This window comes from Pogona vitticeps, chromosome 3 (assembly GCF_051106095.1).
Source record: "Pogona vitticeps strain Pit_001003342236 chromosome 3, PviZW2.1, whole genome shotgun sequence".
Classification (NCBI taxonomy): domain Eukaryota; kingdom Metazoa; phylum Chordata; class Lepidosauria; order Squamata; family Agamidae; genus Pogona; species Pogona vitticeps.
In genome coordinates, this window is record NC_135785.1 from 44,281,630 (window position 1) to 44,300,996 (window position 19,367).

General features: G+C 41.3%; 2 protein-coding genes across 2 annotated transcripts in view; both read right to left on the reverse strand.

The window, feature by feature from the left end:
* Positions 1 to 19,367, reverse strand: part of LOC144587851 (uncharacterized) — a 462,829-nt gene that overhangs the window by 117,655 nt on the left and 325,807 nt on the right. The gene's annotated exons all lie outside the window — the stretch shown is intronic.
* Positions 1,279 to 19,367, reverse strand: part of RAB6B (RAB6B, member RAS oncogene family) — an 86,038-nt gene continuing 67,949 nt past the window's right edge. Inside the window, exons 5-8 of the mRNA XM_020786403.3 lie at positions 12,237 to 12,348; positions 11,775 to 11,868; positions 10,932 to 10,998; positions 1,279 to 5,596 (exon numbers count right to left, since the gene is read on the reverse strand). Of these exons, the coding sequence (XP_020642062.1) occupies positions 5,532 to 5,596; positions 10,932 to 10,998; positions 11,775 to 11,868; positions 12,237 to 12,348 (338 nt within the window). The 3' untranslated portion in view covers positions 1,279 to 5,531. The remainder of the gene's footprint in view (positions 5,597 to 10,931; positions 10,999 to 11,774; positions 11,869 to 12,236; positions 12,349 to 19,367) is intronic.

A 19,367-nucleotide genomic window follows, 5' to 3' on the forward strand; every position in this document is an offset into this window, starting at 1 on the left:
AACAAGAGATAGGGAACCTAAACAAGTGATTCCACCCATCAGAAGGCTGTTGGATTGACCACAGCCATCCTAGTTGGACGTGTATTTCCTGAGAGAAACTGGCATCAGTCCTCCCCACTAACTTGACTGTTGATGGAAGAGTGGGTAGCAGGCCTGGCTCAAAACATTGTGCAGTCTGGGGTTAAAGGAAAGATGGGCCTCTCCCCCATTCCTTGTCCCAGGCTAGTCTTAAGAGTTAAAGCCAGTCTGCCACAAAGACTGGCCATGTCTTCCAGGAGTGGATGTCTGGGAAGAACTGCTGAGAGACAGTGTTTGCAACCTGAAATAATTGCTTCACATTGCCTGACTTACCAAACTGAGGATGAGGTCCTTCAATGTAATGAGGTCTCAGTTAACCACAGTAGATATTGGAATTCCCATTTTACAGTTAAGGAATGAAGCTCAGATAGGATGACCTATTTATGAGTACAGGGTCAGCACCATGATTGTACAGAACTATCATGTACAGTGGACCCTCGACTTACATACGGCTCCACTTACAGACTTTTCGAGTTACAGACTTCTCTGGCCGAAAAATGTAGGTTCGACTTGCAGCTGGAGAAATGACCTACAGACCGGGGGAAAAAAAAACCCAAAATGGAACAAAAACAGCCGGTTACAGATTAATCGGTTTTCAATGCATTGTAGGTCAATGGAGCCTCGACCTACAGACTTTTTGACCTGCAGCCACGAGTCCAATACGGATTAATTCCATAAGTCGAGAGTCCGCTGTAGTAATATAGGAAAATACATATGCAGGAATCCCCACAGCCCACACAATCTGTATACCATTGTAGGAAACCATCAGGTGAACATGCTTGTCTACAACAGATTTACATCTCCAAAATCCAATATTTCTTGCACTTTTCTTTTTCCCTGATAATTCTGCATTTCTCATTCTGCATCCTATTCCAAAAGTATTCAGGTGCAAAAGCAGTTTAGCTGTGTTAAGAAGTAAGGTTTACTGCCACAGTGAAGTAGCAGATACATGCTGGTTGGTTACTTTGAACTTTTATGGAAATAATGGAAATGTATGGAGAAATGAGATGGGAAGGAAAACTAGCAATTATGCAATCAAAATTACTTACTGGTAGGTAAATGTTACTATAAAATGTTGCTGCTCATTTTCTTCAGAAATGCAATTGTAGGTAATGCTGCTTGTTATATAGTTCTTAGATGGTATGTAATTTTACCCCATGTAAAACACTGCTGCTGAAAAAGTCTAGTCAAGAGACCAAATTTGAGAATAAGACAACTTTATTGTTAATTCGACTAACATGCTAGTTCTTTTTTCTCAAGTACAAGTTTATGGGATGTTGATGTGGCAGTCTATATTCTCACCAAGCTAGTGAGGAACCAAAAGGCCATGGTGTATATACTGCCTGCAGCCACTCAATGTACAAATGTGATATTTGAATACAGAGGAAAGAAGAATGAAAAGAAAGATGAAGAAATTGAGAAAAGCCTTTGCAAGAGATGACTCTGCAGAAAACATTGGGATTAGTTTAGAAATACTATCAAACTTGTGGATCTTCAACTCTTGTATTACTATTCCCATCATCACGTCAGGCTCAGCTGCGTTGACAGGAACTGGACTTCAACATATGGAGGACCACAAGTTTCCCAGCCCTTTTAGAGAGAAGGTGTGTGTGTGTGTGTGTGTGGACTCATTAAACTGTGTCACAAATGGTTTGCTAAGTATCTGAGTATGTCTATGTGTGTAGAAAGTGTCGAATCTTCTTTCCATATCAGGCTCCTTTGCATTTCCTTGGAGGCAGTCCTTGTCACGCTATATCTATGGAAATAGGATACGGACTTTGGACTACTTTTTCAGTTTCCTTTCCTCAAGGCTCGGATATTTACTGATGGGGAAAAACTGTATTCAATTTTATCCTCCCCCTCCATTCACTTATATTTTATAATTCTTGCCCACTCTTCATCACTGTCGTTACAATTTGCTTTTAATTCCACTTAAAAAATCTGAAAAAGACAAAAACCATCTCTGCGATGCTATAAAAGTTCCCATTTTAAAAGCTAGAATTTTTAAAGTCATTGGGATTTCTCAGAGTCGTTCTAAACTAACATAATCCATGCAACAGCTTTTTAGTATTTCTGTAGGCAATGTTTCCATATAGTCCAGTCATATCCTTTTTTTATCTCCATAATATAATCTGGCCTGCTCAAGTTTTTCCAATATGGTGTTGTACTTAATCTGTGTAAACTGCTCCTAATATTTGCTTTGGTTTAATCATGTCCATCTAGAGAACATGTGTCCCCAAAACATGGGAGCAACTACTTGAGAAGCCATTGGGTGTGTTTACTTGACACAGTGTATTTTGTGGTCTCTTTTCTCCCAAGGCAGGCTCCTCATCCGATAGAAAAAACTTCACTTTTTTCTTAATTTGTGTCATTTCTGTGACCATCAAATTATGCTTCATAAGAGCAAGGCTTGCATTTACTGTTTTAAGAAGAGGGACGAGACTTTTAAAAGCAGGGGTGAGATATCTTACTGTCCTAGGACTTTGAACTCTGAAGCTGAGGATCCCTGGCTACATTTCTTTTTAGCACTACTAAAAGATCTGGTTTTCCTTGACAGTGTGGTTCATTGGAGAGAGCTAGAAATGGTGTCTAGAGAGAACTATGGTGGTTTTGCATTTTATTCTCTTTGTGCAGATGTTATTGTCCATTTTGAAAAGAAAAGTCCCACTTCAGGAGTGGTTTCTTTCACCTTTGTTCCCTTAAATTCAATATGGTATTTTAATATTTTGGGACTAAAATGTTTTCCTGTGGATGGGCTCTTGACCTTCTGCTAATATTCGCTTGCTTTTGCATTCTCCTGATTGGCAAACACAAGTTGATAAGCTCACTTACCATTATAAGCCTGGGGTGCTTAGCATTGATTTTCTCCAATATATTTTCAGTTCATCTGGTTTTATCCCTTTGCAAAGTGCTCTCCTATGTCTTGATGAAATACTCTGGAGAAGAAAAATCTGACAAACAGTAATCTTCCAAATAAAATCTGCCCTTGGGAACTTCCATAATGGAAGGCAGCATCTTCAAAGGGTCTGTGTTCACTTTGTGAATCTTTCACATGATTTACCTTTGAAACCTTGTAAACAGGTACAGTTGCCACTCAAGAATGTGAAGGCTAAAATTGTTGACATTTCAAATTGGAAAGGCTTTGCCAATTTTACTCCTCAAGATCCCGACTTTTAATGCTTTTATGGCACATGAATGAAGAGAAAGGAAACGAGTAGGACAACAATGTATTGAGGATGGCAAGAGAAGCAAGCTAGTAGTTTCCCTGATGAATCGGGCAAAACAGGAAGCAGGAAGCTCGTGGAAATTCTTCAAAGGATGATAGAAAAGGAAGGAGAGCATAAGAGAGGAAGGAAAAAAAACTGGGAAGCTGACAAGTTAAAGGTGAATTGATCTGGGCAGGAAGGAAAACTCTAGACAGTTGATCACTAAGTCTGGCTGCAGGCTACAGTTAAACAAACTAAGCTTTGTATGGTATGAATGCTTCTGTATTGATCAGCAAAAGAGGTTTCCTAAGCATGTGCTGATAAAAGTAGGGGTTTGTTTTGTCTATACAGGAATGGCATAGAGACAACACTATTCCAACATGAGGAAAAGAAACCACTTGCCATATTAATGCCATTCTCATGTATGGTGATCACTGCAACATCTACAATGTAAGACTAACAGTTGAACTAAAATACATCCGAAACCCCGTACAATGCTGCTGCATTGACTGAAATGACAGTGGAGTTAACATAAGACTTTACGACAGCCACTTTCTTTGTAGTACTTCCAGAATGTGACTACATGCGCTATCACACATTGACTGACAACGTCTGGAGATATATCTCCATGTTTTTTTCAAGTTTCACATGTATCTGAGTTTAATTTATTGAAGACATAACAAATCACATTTTCCCCAACAATAACAAAAACCTTTTAGACCCACACACTGCAGCAACTGTATTTTTCCACAACTGTCGTTGGCTGCACTCTCAAGTCATAACAGTGGAAGAAACCAAGCATCTATATTGTGCATGAGTGTGTATATACATACACTTCCACACAGCTGTGTGTTAATGTACGCTTTATGTCAATATAAAACATGCATACACATGTATACAAAAATTAAATACATTACCTATCACTTTGTTGCCAAGGCAGTCTTCTTTTCAAAGGAGACAGACCCCCCTCCCTTTTGCTCTTTGTTCACTCATGCAGAAGTTACTATCACTCATAATAATGATCAACCACCATAAATAATACAGTTGGCTAAAAGTGAGGTGTTCCCACTGGGCAGATTTTTGAAGTTACAGTAATTGACAACCCTGTTTAAATCTTGGCCACCGTTTCGAGCTGCTTCTTTGAAGAAATCTACGTCTACTGATAGGCTTAGACTCAAAGGAATGGAGAGAGCCTCTGAACAGCACTTTTGCAGACCTATTTCTTTTTCTGTGCAAAGGCAATTTTGGCAATTGCTTCAATCTAATTTTTTTTCCTAGTTACAGTATGGTAGCCATAACTGTTTGCTTGGGCATTTGCAGGGAATCGAGGGTGCTCTAGAACCCTATGGGCAAATCATGCCATGTAAAGTAACAGAAATGTCACAGATATGCTATAGTAAATGCATGTATGCATGTATAGTGGCTTATGCTAGCTTGTGTGACTTTTTAAAAGTTCACATACGTAGACTAGGTGACACAAGTGAAGATCTTAAAACAAGGATTTACCATAGTAGTGCTAAAAAGAAACATCTCTCATAGTACAGTAAAATATAGTATGGAGCATGATAGTAAACAGTGCATACACCATAGTTCCCATGATGTTGTCTAGGAACTATGGAAGTACTCCAGGACTATCATGAATAAAATGACGCTAGTTGTCGTAGCTCTCTCTTCCGCCTATATATGGCTATATAGTCAAGAGATCTAGTATAGCACACTGGTGGTCACAGCATGCTTTGCTAGCCGGTCATAAGAGTATGCATTGTATAGTTCATTAGAACTAATCTGGGAATGTTATAGTAAAAGATATGTCTACAGTTTATACCAAACACCAAAACTAGCCAGCCTGTATAATTTTGGGGTTTTCTCTGTAAGTTTTACAAATATACAGTTTAAAAACAAAACCAAACCAAACAAAACAAAAACTACCCAAAAAAGGCTGTAAGTCCCCATGGCTGAAAGTTGTATACACGCACAATTAAAGTGTCTTGTTTAAACTTCTGAATTGTTTTGGCATTTTTAATAAAGTACATTATATTACAACTGAACCAAAAAAAGAAAATAGAATCAGCTGTTGAATCATGTATTCTGATCCTTGCCACCCACCCCATCCCTCCCTAGAGAGATACAGAGAGGAAAGAAATCCCCCCTGCCCAATAACTCAATTTGTATTAGGAAGCTAACCAATAGGAAGCAACACAACAAGCGTGTGGTGTCAAATGGAGCTGACGAATCCTGCGCTTCGCATTAACAAGAACACCCTCCTTCGCTGGCTGGAGGTTCCTGGGGTTTGTCCAATTTGATGTCGATCACTGAGAAAAAGGGTTAAGGGAGACAACAACCACAGGAAGAGGCGCTTTTTGCTTATGTGGTGCGTGCAGTGGTTTGATGGAATTACTTGTCAATAACACGTACAAGTAAGAGGTCACACTCCTTAAATGTATCATAGAAGAACTTACTTTTTTCCAAGCTTCCAGAATCCCAATGCCAGCATTCTGGAAGATGTAATCCAGAAAAGCAACTTTTCTGTGGGCTTACTTTTTCAGATTTTATGTATGAAATACTTGACACATTTCTAAAATACAAATACGTACTAGGAATGTAAAAACAGACAAAATTGCCTTATGCGGAGTCAGATCCTTTGCTTGTCTAGCTCAGTGGTTCTTAACCTTTGTTACTCGGATGTTTTTGAACTGCAACTCCCAGAAACCCCAGCCAGCACAGTTGGTGGTGAAGGCTTCTGGGAGTTGCAGTCTAAAACTCCTGAGTAACCCAAGGTTAAGAACCAGTGGTCTAGCTTGTCATCAACTCTGGCTGGCAGAGGTTCCCTAAGGTTCAAGGTGGTAATTTTTCCTATCCCTACTTTGAAATTCCTACTATTGCCTTGTGTTTTCCTATCTAAGTTGTTAACCAGGTCCACCCAGGAGGTATGATATAGTAGATAAGCCTAGAAGAATGGGTGACAAATTCTAGGATACAAAGAAGTAATGGTTTGCTGTCACACAAGTCCCCCCCCCACACCCAATTTACACTCAACACATTGATACTTCCATTTGCAATGACCCTACTCTGATGCAGGAGTTGGTTTGACAGCAATAGTTTTGCTGTCCACCCCTATAGGATAAATTTAGTAACGGAGGTAAACATATATCATGTTTTTATTTTTTGGACCCTGGATAGAGGTTAAACTGGATATCCCTCAAACAAGATAAAACCTGCCCTATGCCTAATCACACGTCTTTGTCTCCTCTTTTTGCACTGAATGAAGGCCGAACTATTGTTGTTTAGTCGTTAAGTCATGTCCGACTCTTTGTGACCCCATGGACCAGAGCACGCCAGGCCCTTCTGTCTTCCACTGCCTCCCAGGGTTTGGTCAAATTCATGTTGGTAGCTTCATTGACACTGTCCAACCATCTCGTCCTCTGTCGTCCCCTTCTCCTCTTCCCTTCACACTTTCCCAACATCAGGGTCTTTTCCAGGGAGTCTTCTCTTCTCATGAGATGGCCAAAGTATTGGAGCCTCAGCTTCAGGATCTGTACTTCCAATGAGCACTCAGGGTTGATTTCCTTCAGAATGGATAGGTTTGTTCTCTTTGCAGTCCAGGGGGACTCTCAAGAGTCTCCTCCAGCACCACAATTCAAAAGCATCAATTCTTCAGCTGTCAACCTTCTTTATGGTCCAGCTCTCACTCTCACAGGCTGAACTATATGGTAGGGATATTCCATCATTACATCTAAAATCACACCAGTGTTCAAGAGATGTGATTTAGGCAGCCCTATGTGACTGAGAAATTGACTTGCCAAGGAAGCCCAAAGACCAGTCACAGAACAAAGCCAGCTACAGTGGTGCCTCGCTAGACAGTTACCCTGCATGACAGTTTTTTGCTAGACATTGGCTTTTTGCGATCGCTATAGCGATTCGCAAAACAGTGATTCCTATGGGGGGATTTCGCTGGACAATGTTTGGTCCCTGCTTCGCAAACCAATTTTCGCTAGACAACAATTTTGAGAGCTCCCTCCACACTCGCAAAATGGGTGTTTTCGGGACCTAAGCTTCGCAAGACAGTGATTTAAACAGCTGATCGGCGGTTCGCAAAGCGGCTTTCCTATGGCCGATCTTCGCTAGACAATGACAATTCTTCCCCATTGGAACGCATTAAACAGGTTTCAATGCATTCCAATGGGGAAACGCTTTTCACTAGACAATGATTTTGCTAAACAGCGATTTCAGTGCAATGGATTATCATTGTCTAGCGAGGCACCACTGTACTTTACAAACTACATAACTACATAACTACAAAATGCTCTCACTCATAACTCAAAAGCTCTTGCTCTAATCACATGCTATCAGCAGTTAAGGAATTTACTTTTCTAATGACAGGCTATCTGTGATGTACAGACTGGTCCGATGGTGTTGGGGGGAAAGTCAATCATGAGTGAACTGCCAGCGATGCATTTCTTCTAAAGGTTCACGGATTTCTAAAGAACAGACAGCAGAGGTCCTTCCTGAAATTGCCAGATTATCTAACAAACACATCTGAAAACACCCAAGTCAATCAAAGCATCCGGATCATTCTGCATGTCACTCTTTATGCCACTATCTTAAATGACTAGAAACGGTTCACTCAACAGGCAAATAAAGACTTGGGCTGAAATCTTGTCCCCCAGAGCAGAGAATTCAGCCCTGAGGGCTCAAAGAGATGACATCACACTCCATCTTCCTTAACTAGTGACAGTCTGGTCTCTCCTGCTGTGCACAGCAAGTGCAAAGCCCAGTCTGTGCTCTCTGCATGTGGTGCTGACATATGTAATATATATCAAACTCATTCCAGCCCCCCAAGGGAGCTGATGTTTTCCAGCACAAAAGGCAGCAATTAGACTGGATGGGCTGCTGTCGGTCACATCCAGACACTCTCTTCTGCCACAATGGTTCACAGGCGCCACGTCACTTTTTTTCTCTTTCTTCCAGACTGGCACTTGCTGCCGCTGAATGTCGCCTCTGGGACAATCAGGAAGAAATAAAAGGCAGGCTCAGCAGTTGTGCCCCTGCACACCCAGCCCATAACTAAGTGGAAGAGAGGAGCAGTTTGTACAATCACCTGCTTCCCCCCCGGCCCATATAATTTAGGGAGCGCAGGACTGGGTACTGTATTTCCCTAGCAACCCATTTCTCCAGCCTCCCAAACTGTAGGGTTAAAAGGCCTGTTATGGAAAAGGCTATGAGAGAAGACACTTACTTTTAAGTTAAACTCATGTGGCTGGAATTCTATGCATATCCACACCACTTCCAGAGTTAAGACAACAGCACTGAAGAATTGCTGCAAGTCAAGAGTTCAATGACAGGCTTCTGTGATAACCTCTCTCATCACATGCTGAGTCACCTCACAAATGTGTGATGGGAAATACCAAGTTAACTTCAAGCAATTTGGATTCTAGGCAATGTATGTAATGTTATCAGATAATGCAATGCAGTTATATAGGAAGAGACACAGAGGAATAGGGCGAGTATCGCCCCACTGAGACTTAAGAGACTACAGCTGTGTACATATAGCTGTGTGGTACTGCACATGCTTTGCATGGCAAAGGACACAGGTTCAGTCCTTGGTATGTCAACAGGGTCAGGCAAGAAGGCCGCCTTGTCAACACTAACTGGGCTAGACACAGTAAGGAACTGACTCTGGACAAGGCAGCTTTCTAGATTTCTATTGCTACAGAACTACACTACAATAGAACTGAAACTTAACAAGGAGCAACTCCTCTCCTTTTGTGATGTAACTGCTTAATTATAGGGTATGGCCCCTGCTGCCTCACAAAATGATAGAGACAGAATATTGTGTGCTTCAAATGCTGTAGCAGTATGCTAGATGCTGAGATGAAGACAAGTTGGGAGTCATGTACTGTATTCTGTACCACAGGCCAGCAGTTTCTAGCATTCAGGTAGGATTTTTTTTTAAAAGAAAGCAACCAGAATTTACTAATTTAGTTACTTTGGAGAAATAGGCAAGCAGACACTTTTTAAAAAATCCTAACTATAATAGGAAGTAGCTATTGTTTGGTCCGGGAACTGTAACAGCAACTTTCTTTTCAAATTGCACTTTGTTAGTTCTGATCCAGACTAATGTATTTTGGTGATTTTTAAAAATAAAGTTGGTGTTATAACCCAGGCTTCTACAGCCACCGGGCATGATGGAAACTCTGATCAAGAGCATATCTAAATCACATTTCCATCAATGCAGAATAGTTATTCAGGGCAGAAGGGACATTTATATGGACTTTCCTGCCTAACCCAAGCAAGGTAATGTTGAGCAGCATGGCATGATCTGTCACTGCTTGGCAAACATTCTCCATGCAACCATTATTCTCTGCTTCCTGCCAGCCCTAGGGACAGAGGGAAGTCATTACTGCAGTGTTTAATTTAGAAACCATGACTTTCTCTGCAATAAATAAAAGTTAATTGGCCTATATTCATTAGTACTTTTCTAGGCTGATGTATTCATTTTGTGCAGTCATTCAGTAGTGGAGAACTAAGGTTATGGTTCAACGAGAGCATTGGTGTCACATAGAGTCATAGAATAATGGAGTCAGAAGGGGCCTGTAATGCCATTCAGTCAACCCCCTGCTCAATGCAGGAATCCAAATTAAAGTATATCTGACAGATGGTTGTCCAATTTTCTCTTGAGCACATCCAAAATTGGGGCACTCACCAACTCCCGAGGTAACTGGGTCCACTGTCATACTGCTCTAACTGTTAGGAAGTTTTTCATGATTTCAACTGAAATCTAACTTACTGCATTTTGAGCCCATTGTTGTGCATCCTGCCCTCTGGGATGATCAAGAACAAATTCTGACCCTCCTCTGTATGATAATCTTTCAAATATCTGAAAAGTGCTATCCTATCTCCCCTCAGTCTTCTTTTCTCAAGGCTAAACATGCCAAGTTCATTCAGTCTTTACTCTCAAGGTTTGGTTTCCAGTCCCCTGATCCTCCTCTCCTCCTCATTCACTTAGAAGGAAATCACTTATTCATTCTTCTTACAAGCCATCTACTTGCTAGACAACATTAATGTTTAATATGGACAAATCCTGCATTGTAGCACAGGAGACCATTAACCAGAACAGAATCAAGGTTAAACAGTTAAACAATTTGGTTAACATAGCAATTAGGTTAAACAATTAACAGGCAACACAGCAGAAACAAAGAGAAAACAACACCCTGTGTAGGGCGACTACATAGGTGTTTAGCCTGTAGTTTGGTTCCCTGCGGGAATAGGCTGGTTCACTCCCAAATATGGCAATGATATGACACCTTTGCTAGAGTGAAACAGCCTGCCCCCAGAACTTTCCCAACCACACCTTTCTGACCCCTGTTGAAGCTTCTCCTTTTCTGGTGAGGAGAGGATTGCTCTGTTTTGGTTCATTTCCAGCACATGTGATCACTGGAAATGAACCAGAAAGGAGCCTTCCACTCTCAGTTTGCCATACTGAGAAGTGGCTTAAGAAGAGAGCCACCTCAAGATATTGGCAAAATAAACATTGTCTCTGCAGAAATCTCAACAGGAGGAGAACTGCTTCTACTGGATCCTCTCAGATCATGAATGGTAAACGGTTATATGAGAAATAAGCAGCTTCTATTCATCAACAAAGGATACTCCCTTCTTTGCTCTTCTCTTGAACACTCTCCATTCCTGGCAGAGCTGAAGCAACGCGTCGGAACAGCTATAGTGATGTGTAGAATGGAGGACAACACAGGAAGATAGAAAGATGGGTCAAGAAGCAAGAGAAGAAATCAGTGCTCTATACCTAGGTATTTATAGTTCAAACGTAGAACGAACTTTTGGAAACATCGTAATTGTAGTGCATATGACACTAATGAATTACGTGATGAGGCCTCAATCTTCTTCCATTTATATATCAGTCTGAGAGAACAAGAATTAGAGCTATTTGAGCAGGATTCAATGGAAAGGCTTTTCAAAGGTGTCTCTGAAAACAACAATTACTTCAGAGTATCATTCCAGTTTTGCCGATTCAAAGCAGCTTGACTTGAGAAGTAGCTCATTACAACCCAGATCCCTGGAGACAATGAACTTTGCACAAACCATGATGACTGGAAATATACAGGCCTGAATTTAATTGGTGGTCTAAACTAGAGTAGGCCTATTGAATCAACAGTATTTACATATGCACTGACCTGCCATTCAGCAGTTGAGTCAATGGACCTCTTCTACTTGGGACTACCAACCAGACTCTGTACCTCTTGGTAGAGTACGAGTGGCGCTGCTTCATCTTAGAGCTGCTGGTTGCTAAATAATATTTTCACCCTCACACAGCAGCCTACCTGGCCCATGTGCCAATGGTAAAACAGACACTTGTTGGGTTGTTTTAATATGTACACAGGTCCCCCTGTAGGGGAAAGTTGTGGCACACAAACTGGACTAACCTATCTGCCTAGAGTGCTGACAGATGATGCTCATCCACGAACAAAGCCATCTTACCTGTTTTACATTGTATCCTGTCTTTGCACTTGTCTCAATAAACATGACATTCAGCTCTTTAGCTCTTTGTTCCCCTTCTTCAATGGTTATTTGCCTAGGATCAAGACATGGACAGGAAAGGAAAATAGTAACTCTCTCTGTGCCACTGGGGGAAGTGGGATTCACTAAAATCTCTGGGAATGGGAGGAAAAAAATGAGGGATAGGAAAAAAAGTTGTAATAATGCCACCAAACTATAAGCCCTTGTATTTAACAATGCACAAGGGACTCAGTACTGGTCAATAAAACAGGAGTTATCACTCTGGGACATCTGTTCCTACGGCAGCAGGAGACAATATAGCTCTTCTATCCTTTTGTGAACAATTGCCCACTTTTCTAGTTTCTATGCCTGGAAGAATTTTAGCCATCATCATTTCCCACCAGAAACTGCAACTCTTCCATTTATCTCATTGTATGTACTTACCTCTTGTCTGCAAGATCTGTTTTGTTGCCCACCAACATAATGATGACATCACTTCCTCTTTCTGTTCTGACATCATCGATCCATTTGGATGTTTGTTGGAAGGAGTTGAGATCTATGAGCAAGATGAGAAATAAGGAAGCTGGGTGCCAGACATAACAAAGGGTGATTATTCTGATGTCTCATAAGCAACTAAGGAGCTAGTACCACAATAAGGCAAATATATATTTCCTCTTCATATAGTGTTAGCTCTCTAGGTCTGTAACATCTTAAGTGCTATATGCCCGAACCATTAAACACGGAAACAAAACTGTGTCATTGTCTCCTAAATTACCAGTTACAAAACACGTAAGTTTATTTCCAACATATAGACAGATGCAAGCTCATGTTAGAATAGACAGCCTTTTTCCTCTTAAGGGCAGGATGGTTCTAGATATGAAATCTAGAATCTTTCACCTAGTGAGGTTCTGAGTTTCATAGTTTTTTTAACCAAATATTATGACCAATTACAAAAGAGAGTAGGGAATGCCTATTGAGTTTTTGAATGAATCTGGAATGGTTTTCGTGTCAAATCAACATGTGTACAGAACCCTCCTAAAATAATCTGGTGGACTGCTATGCCCAACATTTCCGGCAAGCATGGGTAAGGACAGGCTAGTGTATAAATTCACAGAGTGTCAGGGCTTTGTCAGTCTCTCTCTCTCTTTTAAACACTTGATAGTGACATAAGATGGCCCTGATACAATATAGTGCAATACTTCCCTGAATGCAATACAATATAGTGCAATACTTCCTGAATGCCTTTTAACATCTGAGCTATGTTAAGTGGGAAGACTGAAAATGGAGAGAAGGGAGACTTGAATCCAAATGTAAACCATGACAGTAGATGCTGAGGAAGAAAAACAGGATGACAGAAGACAACCAAATGGAAAACAAAAGAAAAGCTGCTAAAACAATGATTCCCAACCTTAGGTTCCCAGATGTTCTTAGACTGAAACTACAATTTTCATTGCATATGCTTTTTTCACCTTTTTTTAGGAGGGGGTCTTTGCTCCAATTAGCTTGCTTTAGTTAGTGACTGGTCATTGGGAGGAAAACATGGCCTTTATCCACAAGTCTGATTGCTCAGGCACATGGGTCTGTCAAACATTTTATCATTTTCCGATTAATGAAATCAGCATCTCTCATGTAGTTTAACCATTAGACTGGAAAGGCCTAGGTTAAAATTCTCTTTCAGCTGCAGAGTTCATTTGTTGATGCCTGTCCAGTGAAAACATACCCTGAGTCTAAGCATCTGACTTTAGAGGATAAAAGGTGGATGGGTGCATGTGTAGGTGGAAGAAGAGTAATCTCTCTGCACTTCCCTGAGCTGCTTGGAGGAAGGATGAGGAAGAAAGAAGCAAACAAAGGCCTTGCATACTCAAGAAGTGTTATAAAACTATTCAGGGCCGGATCAGAATCTGCTGTTCATAGAGAGTACCTTCCTTTTGAAGATACCCTTCCATTTTACAGCTCATTTCATTCAACAGGTTGCTTCACTGTCTATTTAGGATTTCTAGGGGACTGGAACTGCTGACATGGAGGAAAACAAGCAAAGAAATCCACTTCTGTCAGTCTAGTTGCTCGGACCTGAATTTGGATCCAACACTCTGTGCTTTTGTAAGGATGGATTGAGGAAGGGTCAGGTTGACATGAGGGAGTAAAAATTACAACAAGGGTACATGGACACCAGCTGGTTTGGACAGACAATGAGGATTTTTTTTTCCTCTAGAAATTTTCAAAAAGATGGGAATGGGCAGAAAAGGAATGAGGATGTGACCTCACCTACACGTATGCTCTGAGGTGAAGATCAACCCAGACATGACATTAAATGCATCTGTTTATATAAGTTAGTGGGTGCTTTGCCAGACAGGCTGGAGGGCCATTTCCCTGCCCTGAATAGGGTTACACTCCCCCTAAGGGACAGGGTCCACAGCCTGGGGGTGCTCCTGGACCCCAGTCTAACTCTGGAAGCCCAGGTGGACTCAGTGGCTGGGGGCGCCTTCCTTCAGCTGCGGAAATTATACCAGCTACGGCCCTACCTGGATGAGCGGAGTCTCACACGCACTGGTAATTGTATAGATTACCGCAATGCGCTCTATGTGGGGCTGTCTTCAAAGACGGTCCAGCAACTGCAATTGGTCCTGAATCGATCTGTGCATGGTGGGGCCACTAGGGGACACAGCAAGCCAATTCTGTTTAAATTACATTGGCTATCAGCTGCTGCCCAGGCCCAATTCAAAGTGCTTGTTTTGACATATAAAGCCCTAAATGGCTTGGGCCCTGGATACCTGAAGGACCGCCTCCTTCCATATGATCCTACCTGGCAGTTAAGATCTAGCGAGGGGAGCCTTTGAAAGAGCCATCCCTGAAGGAGGTAAGAGGGATGGTTTGTAGACAAAGAGCCTTTTCGACAGCTGCCCCCAGACTATGGAATGCCATCCCAATTGAGATTCGTCTGGCGCTGACGCTGATGACATTTTGGTGCCAGGTCAAAACCTTCCTGTTTCAGAAGGCTTTTAATTGAAATAATATCAATGGTGGGTCCTGATGGCAATTTTTACAATACAGTATATATTTTAATAGTATTTTAATTGTTTTATCTCTTTACTGTATTTTAATTGTTGTAAGCCGCCCAGAGACCTCTGGGTAGTGTGGATGGCATATACATTTAATAAATAAATAAATAAATAAATAAATAAATAAATAAATAAATAAATAAATAAATAAATAAATAAAAGATGCATGATTTATTTAATGAACACAACAGACCCTAGAGATAATTTGTGGGACAGCAGCAAGTGCAGTGCAGAGTGGTCGTTCGACTAGATAGGCAGGGTATAAATACAATACAATACAATACAATACAATACAATACAATACAATACAATACAATACAATACAATACAATACAATACACACACACACACACACACACACATACACACATACATACATACATACATACATACATACATACATACATACATACATACATACATACATACATACATACATACATACATACATGGGGGATTTTCTAATCAAACAAAGGTTTTCTGGGGGAAAGCGTAAAACTCTCTTTCAGGGGACATGAGGGCATTCCTGTAGTTATCATCCTCTGTCATGGTTTCCGAGGATTACATTTTAGAACGTGCATATTAAATGCAGTAGGCACACATTAAACATCAGGTCAACATTTGCTACCAGATATTAATGTGTGGAAAACAGGTCTGACTATACCACTTCATTTGTGCTGCCTCTGCAGCTCAAATTGTCATTCTTCTCCTCTCCTCTCTTTTTTTTCTCTCCAGTGGGGTTACTTGTCTTTTATCCATGGAAGGCTTCATGAATATACCTCGCTGGCAAATAGTTACAGCTGAAAATATTGATCGTGCCCTGTGACCAGAGGCTTCTTTCTTTGGCTCGCTACTTTTGTCTGCCTCTCCTTCCTTCTTGCTAAGAGGAGCTGCCATCGACTAGAAGCAGAGTTTAGTGCAACTATAGCAACTGAAGCAGGGGCCTCAGACCTGCCCAGGCAATCTATTAAAGCGGATCATTTTTAATGAGCCACGCTGCTCAGAATTCTTAGCAGGCACAGCCTTGACCCCTGTGTGACTGCTTCAGCTCCCTCAGCCAGCAGGGGCCACAAGGAGGAGGCGGCAGACCCGCTATTCCGTTACTTCTCCGGCCCTCGTACATTAACTGCAGTAGGGAACATGACAAGCCAGAGCAAACAGCAAGAGATGGCTACGGATTAGGTCAGAGGGCTCAAATCAGAGTCTGGTTACAATGTGGGCAAGGCTTGAAATATTTTAGCTGGTAACTCCTCATGGAGACAATACAGCTTTTTACAGGTGTTCATTTCTGAAAGCATATGGAAGGGTTGTGGAAACTTCTAGGGCTCCCTTCCTCCACTCTTAATGACCAGAATGCCAGTAGTGATCCTGGACCAAGGCATGACCAACTGGCATCTGAAGGGAGCCACATTCCTTGAGCATAAAACTCATCATGATGACAGTGCCCCTATTCAGAGGCAGGCCAATCACCAATGAGCTTGGGAGGGTTACTGGTTAGGAGAATATCACCAAGCGAGCTGAACTAGCCTATGTGTTTCCACATGCCCTTCCTCTGTCTCGAGTAAATCTCTGAAAAGGGCTTATGATGGGCTCCCAAACTGACGTCTGTCAAATGTTTCAAACTGGAACTCCCATCAGGCATAGTCAACACAGTAAATGGCAAAGGCTCATGGAAGTCCAAAAGATCAGGAGGGCACCAGGTTCAGGAAGTCTGTCTTAATAAATCCTTCAAAAATAAAATGCCGCTGTGACATGAGAGGCAATGTGAGAAAAGGAGATGAATTCATGTTATCCTCACCACCTTCTGAACATCAAACTCTGATGGCTTTAAAAAGAGATTTGTGGAGAATAAGACTAAAATTAGCCACCAATTCATGGTATCTATATGATACCTCCAGGATGAGTATGCCTCACTTGCTGACATTTAGATCAGAATTCCTTCCCATAGGTCACATCTAGGAAACAGAATGCTGGACCAGACAGTACTTTGTTCTGTTCCAGCAGAGCTCCTTTTGAGTTTTTACAAATTTCATTTGTCAGTAGGTTATAGTGATCAGAATGGTAGATTAGAACCCTAGACTAAAATCCTCATTCAGCCATGAAACCCACAGGGGAATCTCAGGGGCCAGTCATTTCTTCTCAGCCTAGCTTAGCCTACCCTGTGGAGTCACTGAAAGAATAACATGGTGAAAGGAATAATATGTGCACCATTCTGACCTTCTTGGAGCAAAAGCAGAATAAACATACAGAGTTTTGTTGACTTGTGAACTTATGTAAAATGAATACTGCAAGCGATGCAAGCTGTTCTCCTGACTGTCCAGCACAAGCTGGGCCTTCCTCTGGAGGCACAACGTCATGTGACAGGTTTGCAGAAGTTGTGAAAAACATTCCTGCAAATCTCCTTATGCATACAGAAAACTTTAAATGTTGGGCAAAGTAAGTCAAATTTGGATCTGGGAGATCTGAACTGAGTCCTTCCTCCTGGTTGAATCTAGAATTAGTTTTATTTAAGAGCAGATATACTGTAATCAATCAAGCATGCCTTTATTGTACATCATCATAGGCACATGGGAGGATTCAGTTTATAACTCTAATAAATAAGTAAACAGACATAAAATAGATTCACTGAAACTGATTGCATTTGTCAAGCAATGACTACAATGGGGAAAATGTTGGAAATATTATGGGTCTGGGGTGATCTGATTCATATTTTCCCCCATTGATCACCTGATGAAATGAGAAATATGAATCTGCCTGTAGTTCTGTGCCCCAATCCATATTTTTTTCCTCTTCACCAGAGACCCTTCTACCTTTAAAAGAATCCAATCATTTTGCTTTGGTTGAAAGTGTGTGATTGCTTTGAACTGATGCAGAAAGGAAAGACTAATCAAGTGCATGCATGCACACACAGAGAGAGCAGTGTTTTGGCAAAGCACCTTCCCACTTGTCTTCTGCCTCAGGGAGGACTGGGAGGAAGGGGGTGGGAGAGAGAGAGAACAGACACATGAGCAGTGTGGGACACTCAACTCTCTCTGTAAAGCCTCCCTCCAAAGATATTTATTTAAAAAGAAAGAAAGAAAATAGTTTCTTGGGCAGAGCTCCTATTTATTCTATTTATGTATTTACTTATTTTTTTTTTACAATCTAATGAACTCCATGATTGGCAAGATGAGGAAATGAGTAAACTGAGGAAGAAAAGCCTTCTTAAGGCAGCTCCTATGAATTATGCCACTTACATGAGCTTCATCATAGCTGCAATTAGAAGGCCTTTGCTCCTCTGCCTGTGTGACTATTTAAATAAAAGACAGCCAAAAACCCCACTGTGACTTCACAGTGAGATGATGTGCATTTCCCGCACTGTGTAGTTGCACCCTTAGTCAAGATTAACTAAAGTGTTGTTGATTTCAGTGAGTCTACTCTAAGTTGGACCAAGTCTGAACCCATTTTCAGTACCTCATGAGCAAATCAGACATAATAACAAACATTGACCCAACTATGCACCTTAGCACTTTGTCTATCACACTTCAAAGCACCTAGATTTGCAGCACAAGGATGTATAGATATGAACATTCTGCCATTGGTAGGATATGAAAGCTAGGGCAGTACAGTACAGTGGTGCCTCGCTTAACGAGTGCACCGTATAGCGATGTTTCCGTATAGCGATCCCTTTTTTGGGATCGCTATACGGAAACATACCCGATCTTCGCAATGGGGAAAACCCGCATTGCGAAGATCGGGTATTGCGGCGGCCATTTTGGAGCCGCCGAACAGCTGATCGGCGGTTCCAAAATGGCCGCCGGAAGCCCAGAAATGGCTGCCGGCAGCCGTTTTCGCGCCCTGCCCTCGCTTAGCGAAGGCGCGAAAATGGCTGCCGGCACCTGGAATCCTCGCTGAACGGGTAAGTAACGAAGGTATTGGAACGCATTAAACGAAGTTTAATGCGTTCCAATACCTTTCCCCTACCCGTTTAGCGATGATTCCGTATAGCGAGGGTTAATCCGGAACGGATTAACCTCGCTATACGGGGCACCACTGTATTTAAGTAAATCTAACTACGGTTGTGAAAACCTGAGTTCAAATCCCATAAGGTCAAGAAGATTCACAATGTGACCTTAAGCCAGTAGGTATCTCTCAGCCTACGTTCTGAGAGTACAGGGTTCTTGTTAGAATAAAAAGGGAGAGGGGAACCAAATACTGGTTAAAAATAAAATGTTTTTAAATGGATTGTTATGCACTACTGCTCTGAATATGTTTTTAGTATTGCTTTTGTTTACCATTTCTTAGAGTGGTGTTTGTTCCTTTTTAATATTTGTATACTTTTTTAGCTTTGAACAATGTCTTTTAATAATGCAAGCTAACTTTGTATATTTGTTCTTAGCTTTAGGTATTGTTTTTAATGATGTAAGCTACCTGCGGTCGTTTTAAAAGAGAAAAGCAGGGTAAAATATTTTAAATAAATAATTTTTTTTAAAAAATAAATGAATAAACATTGAACTTGATGAAGTTAATCTTGAAC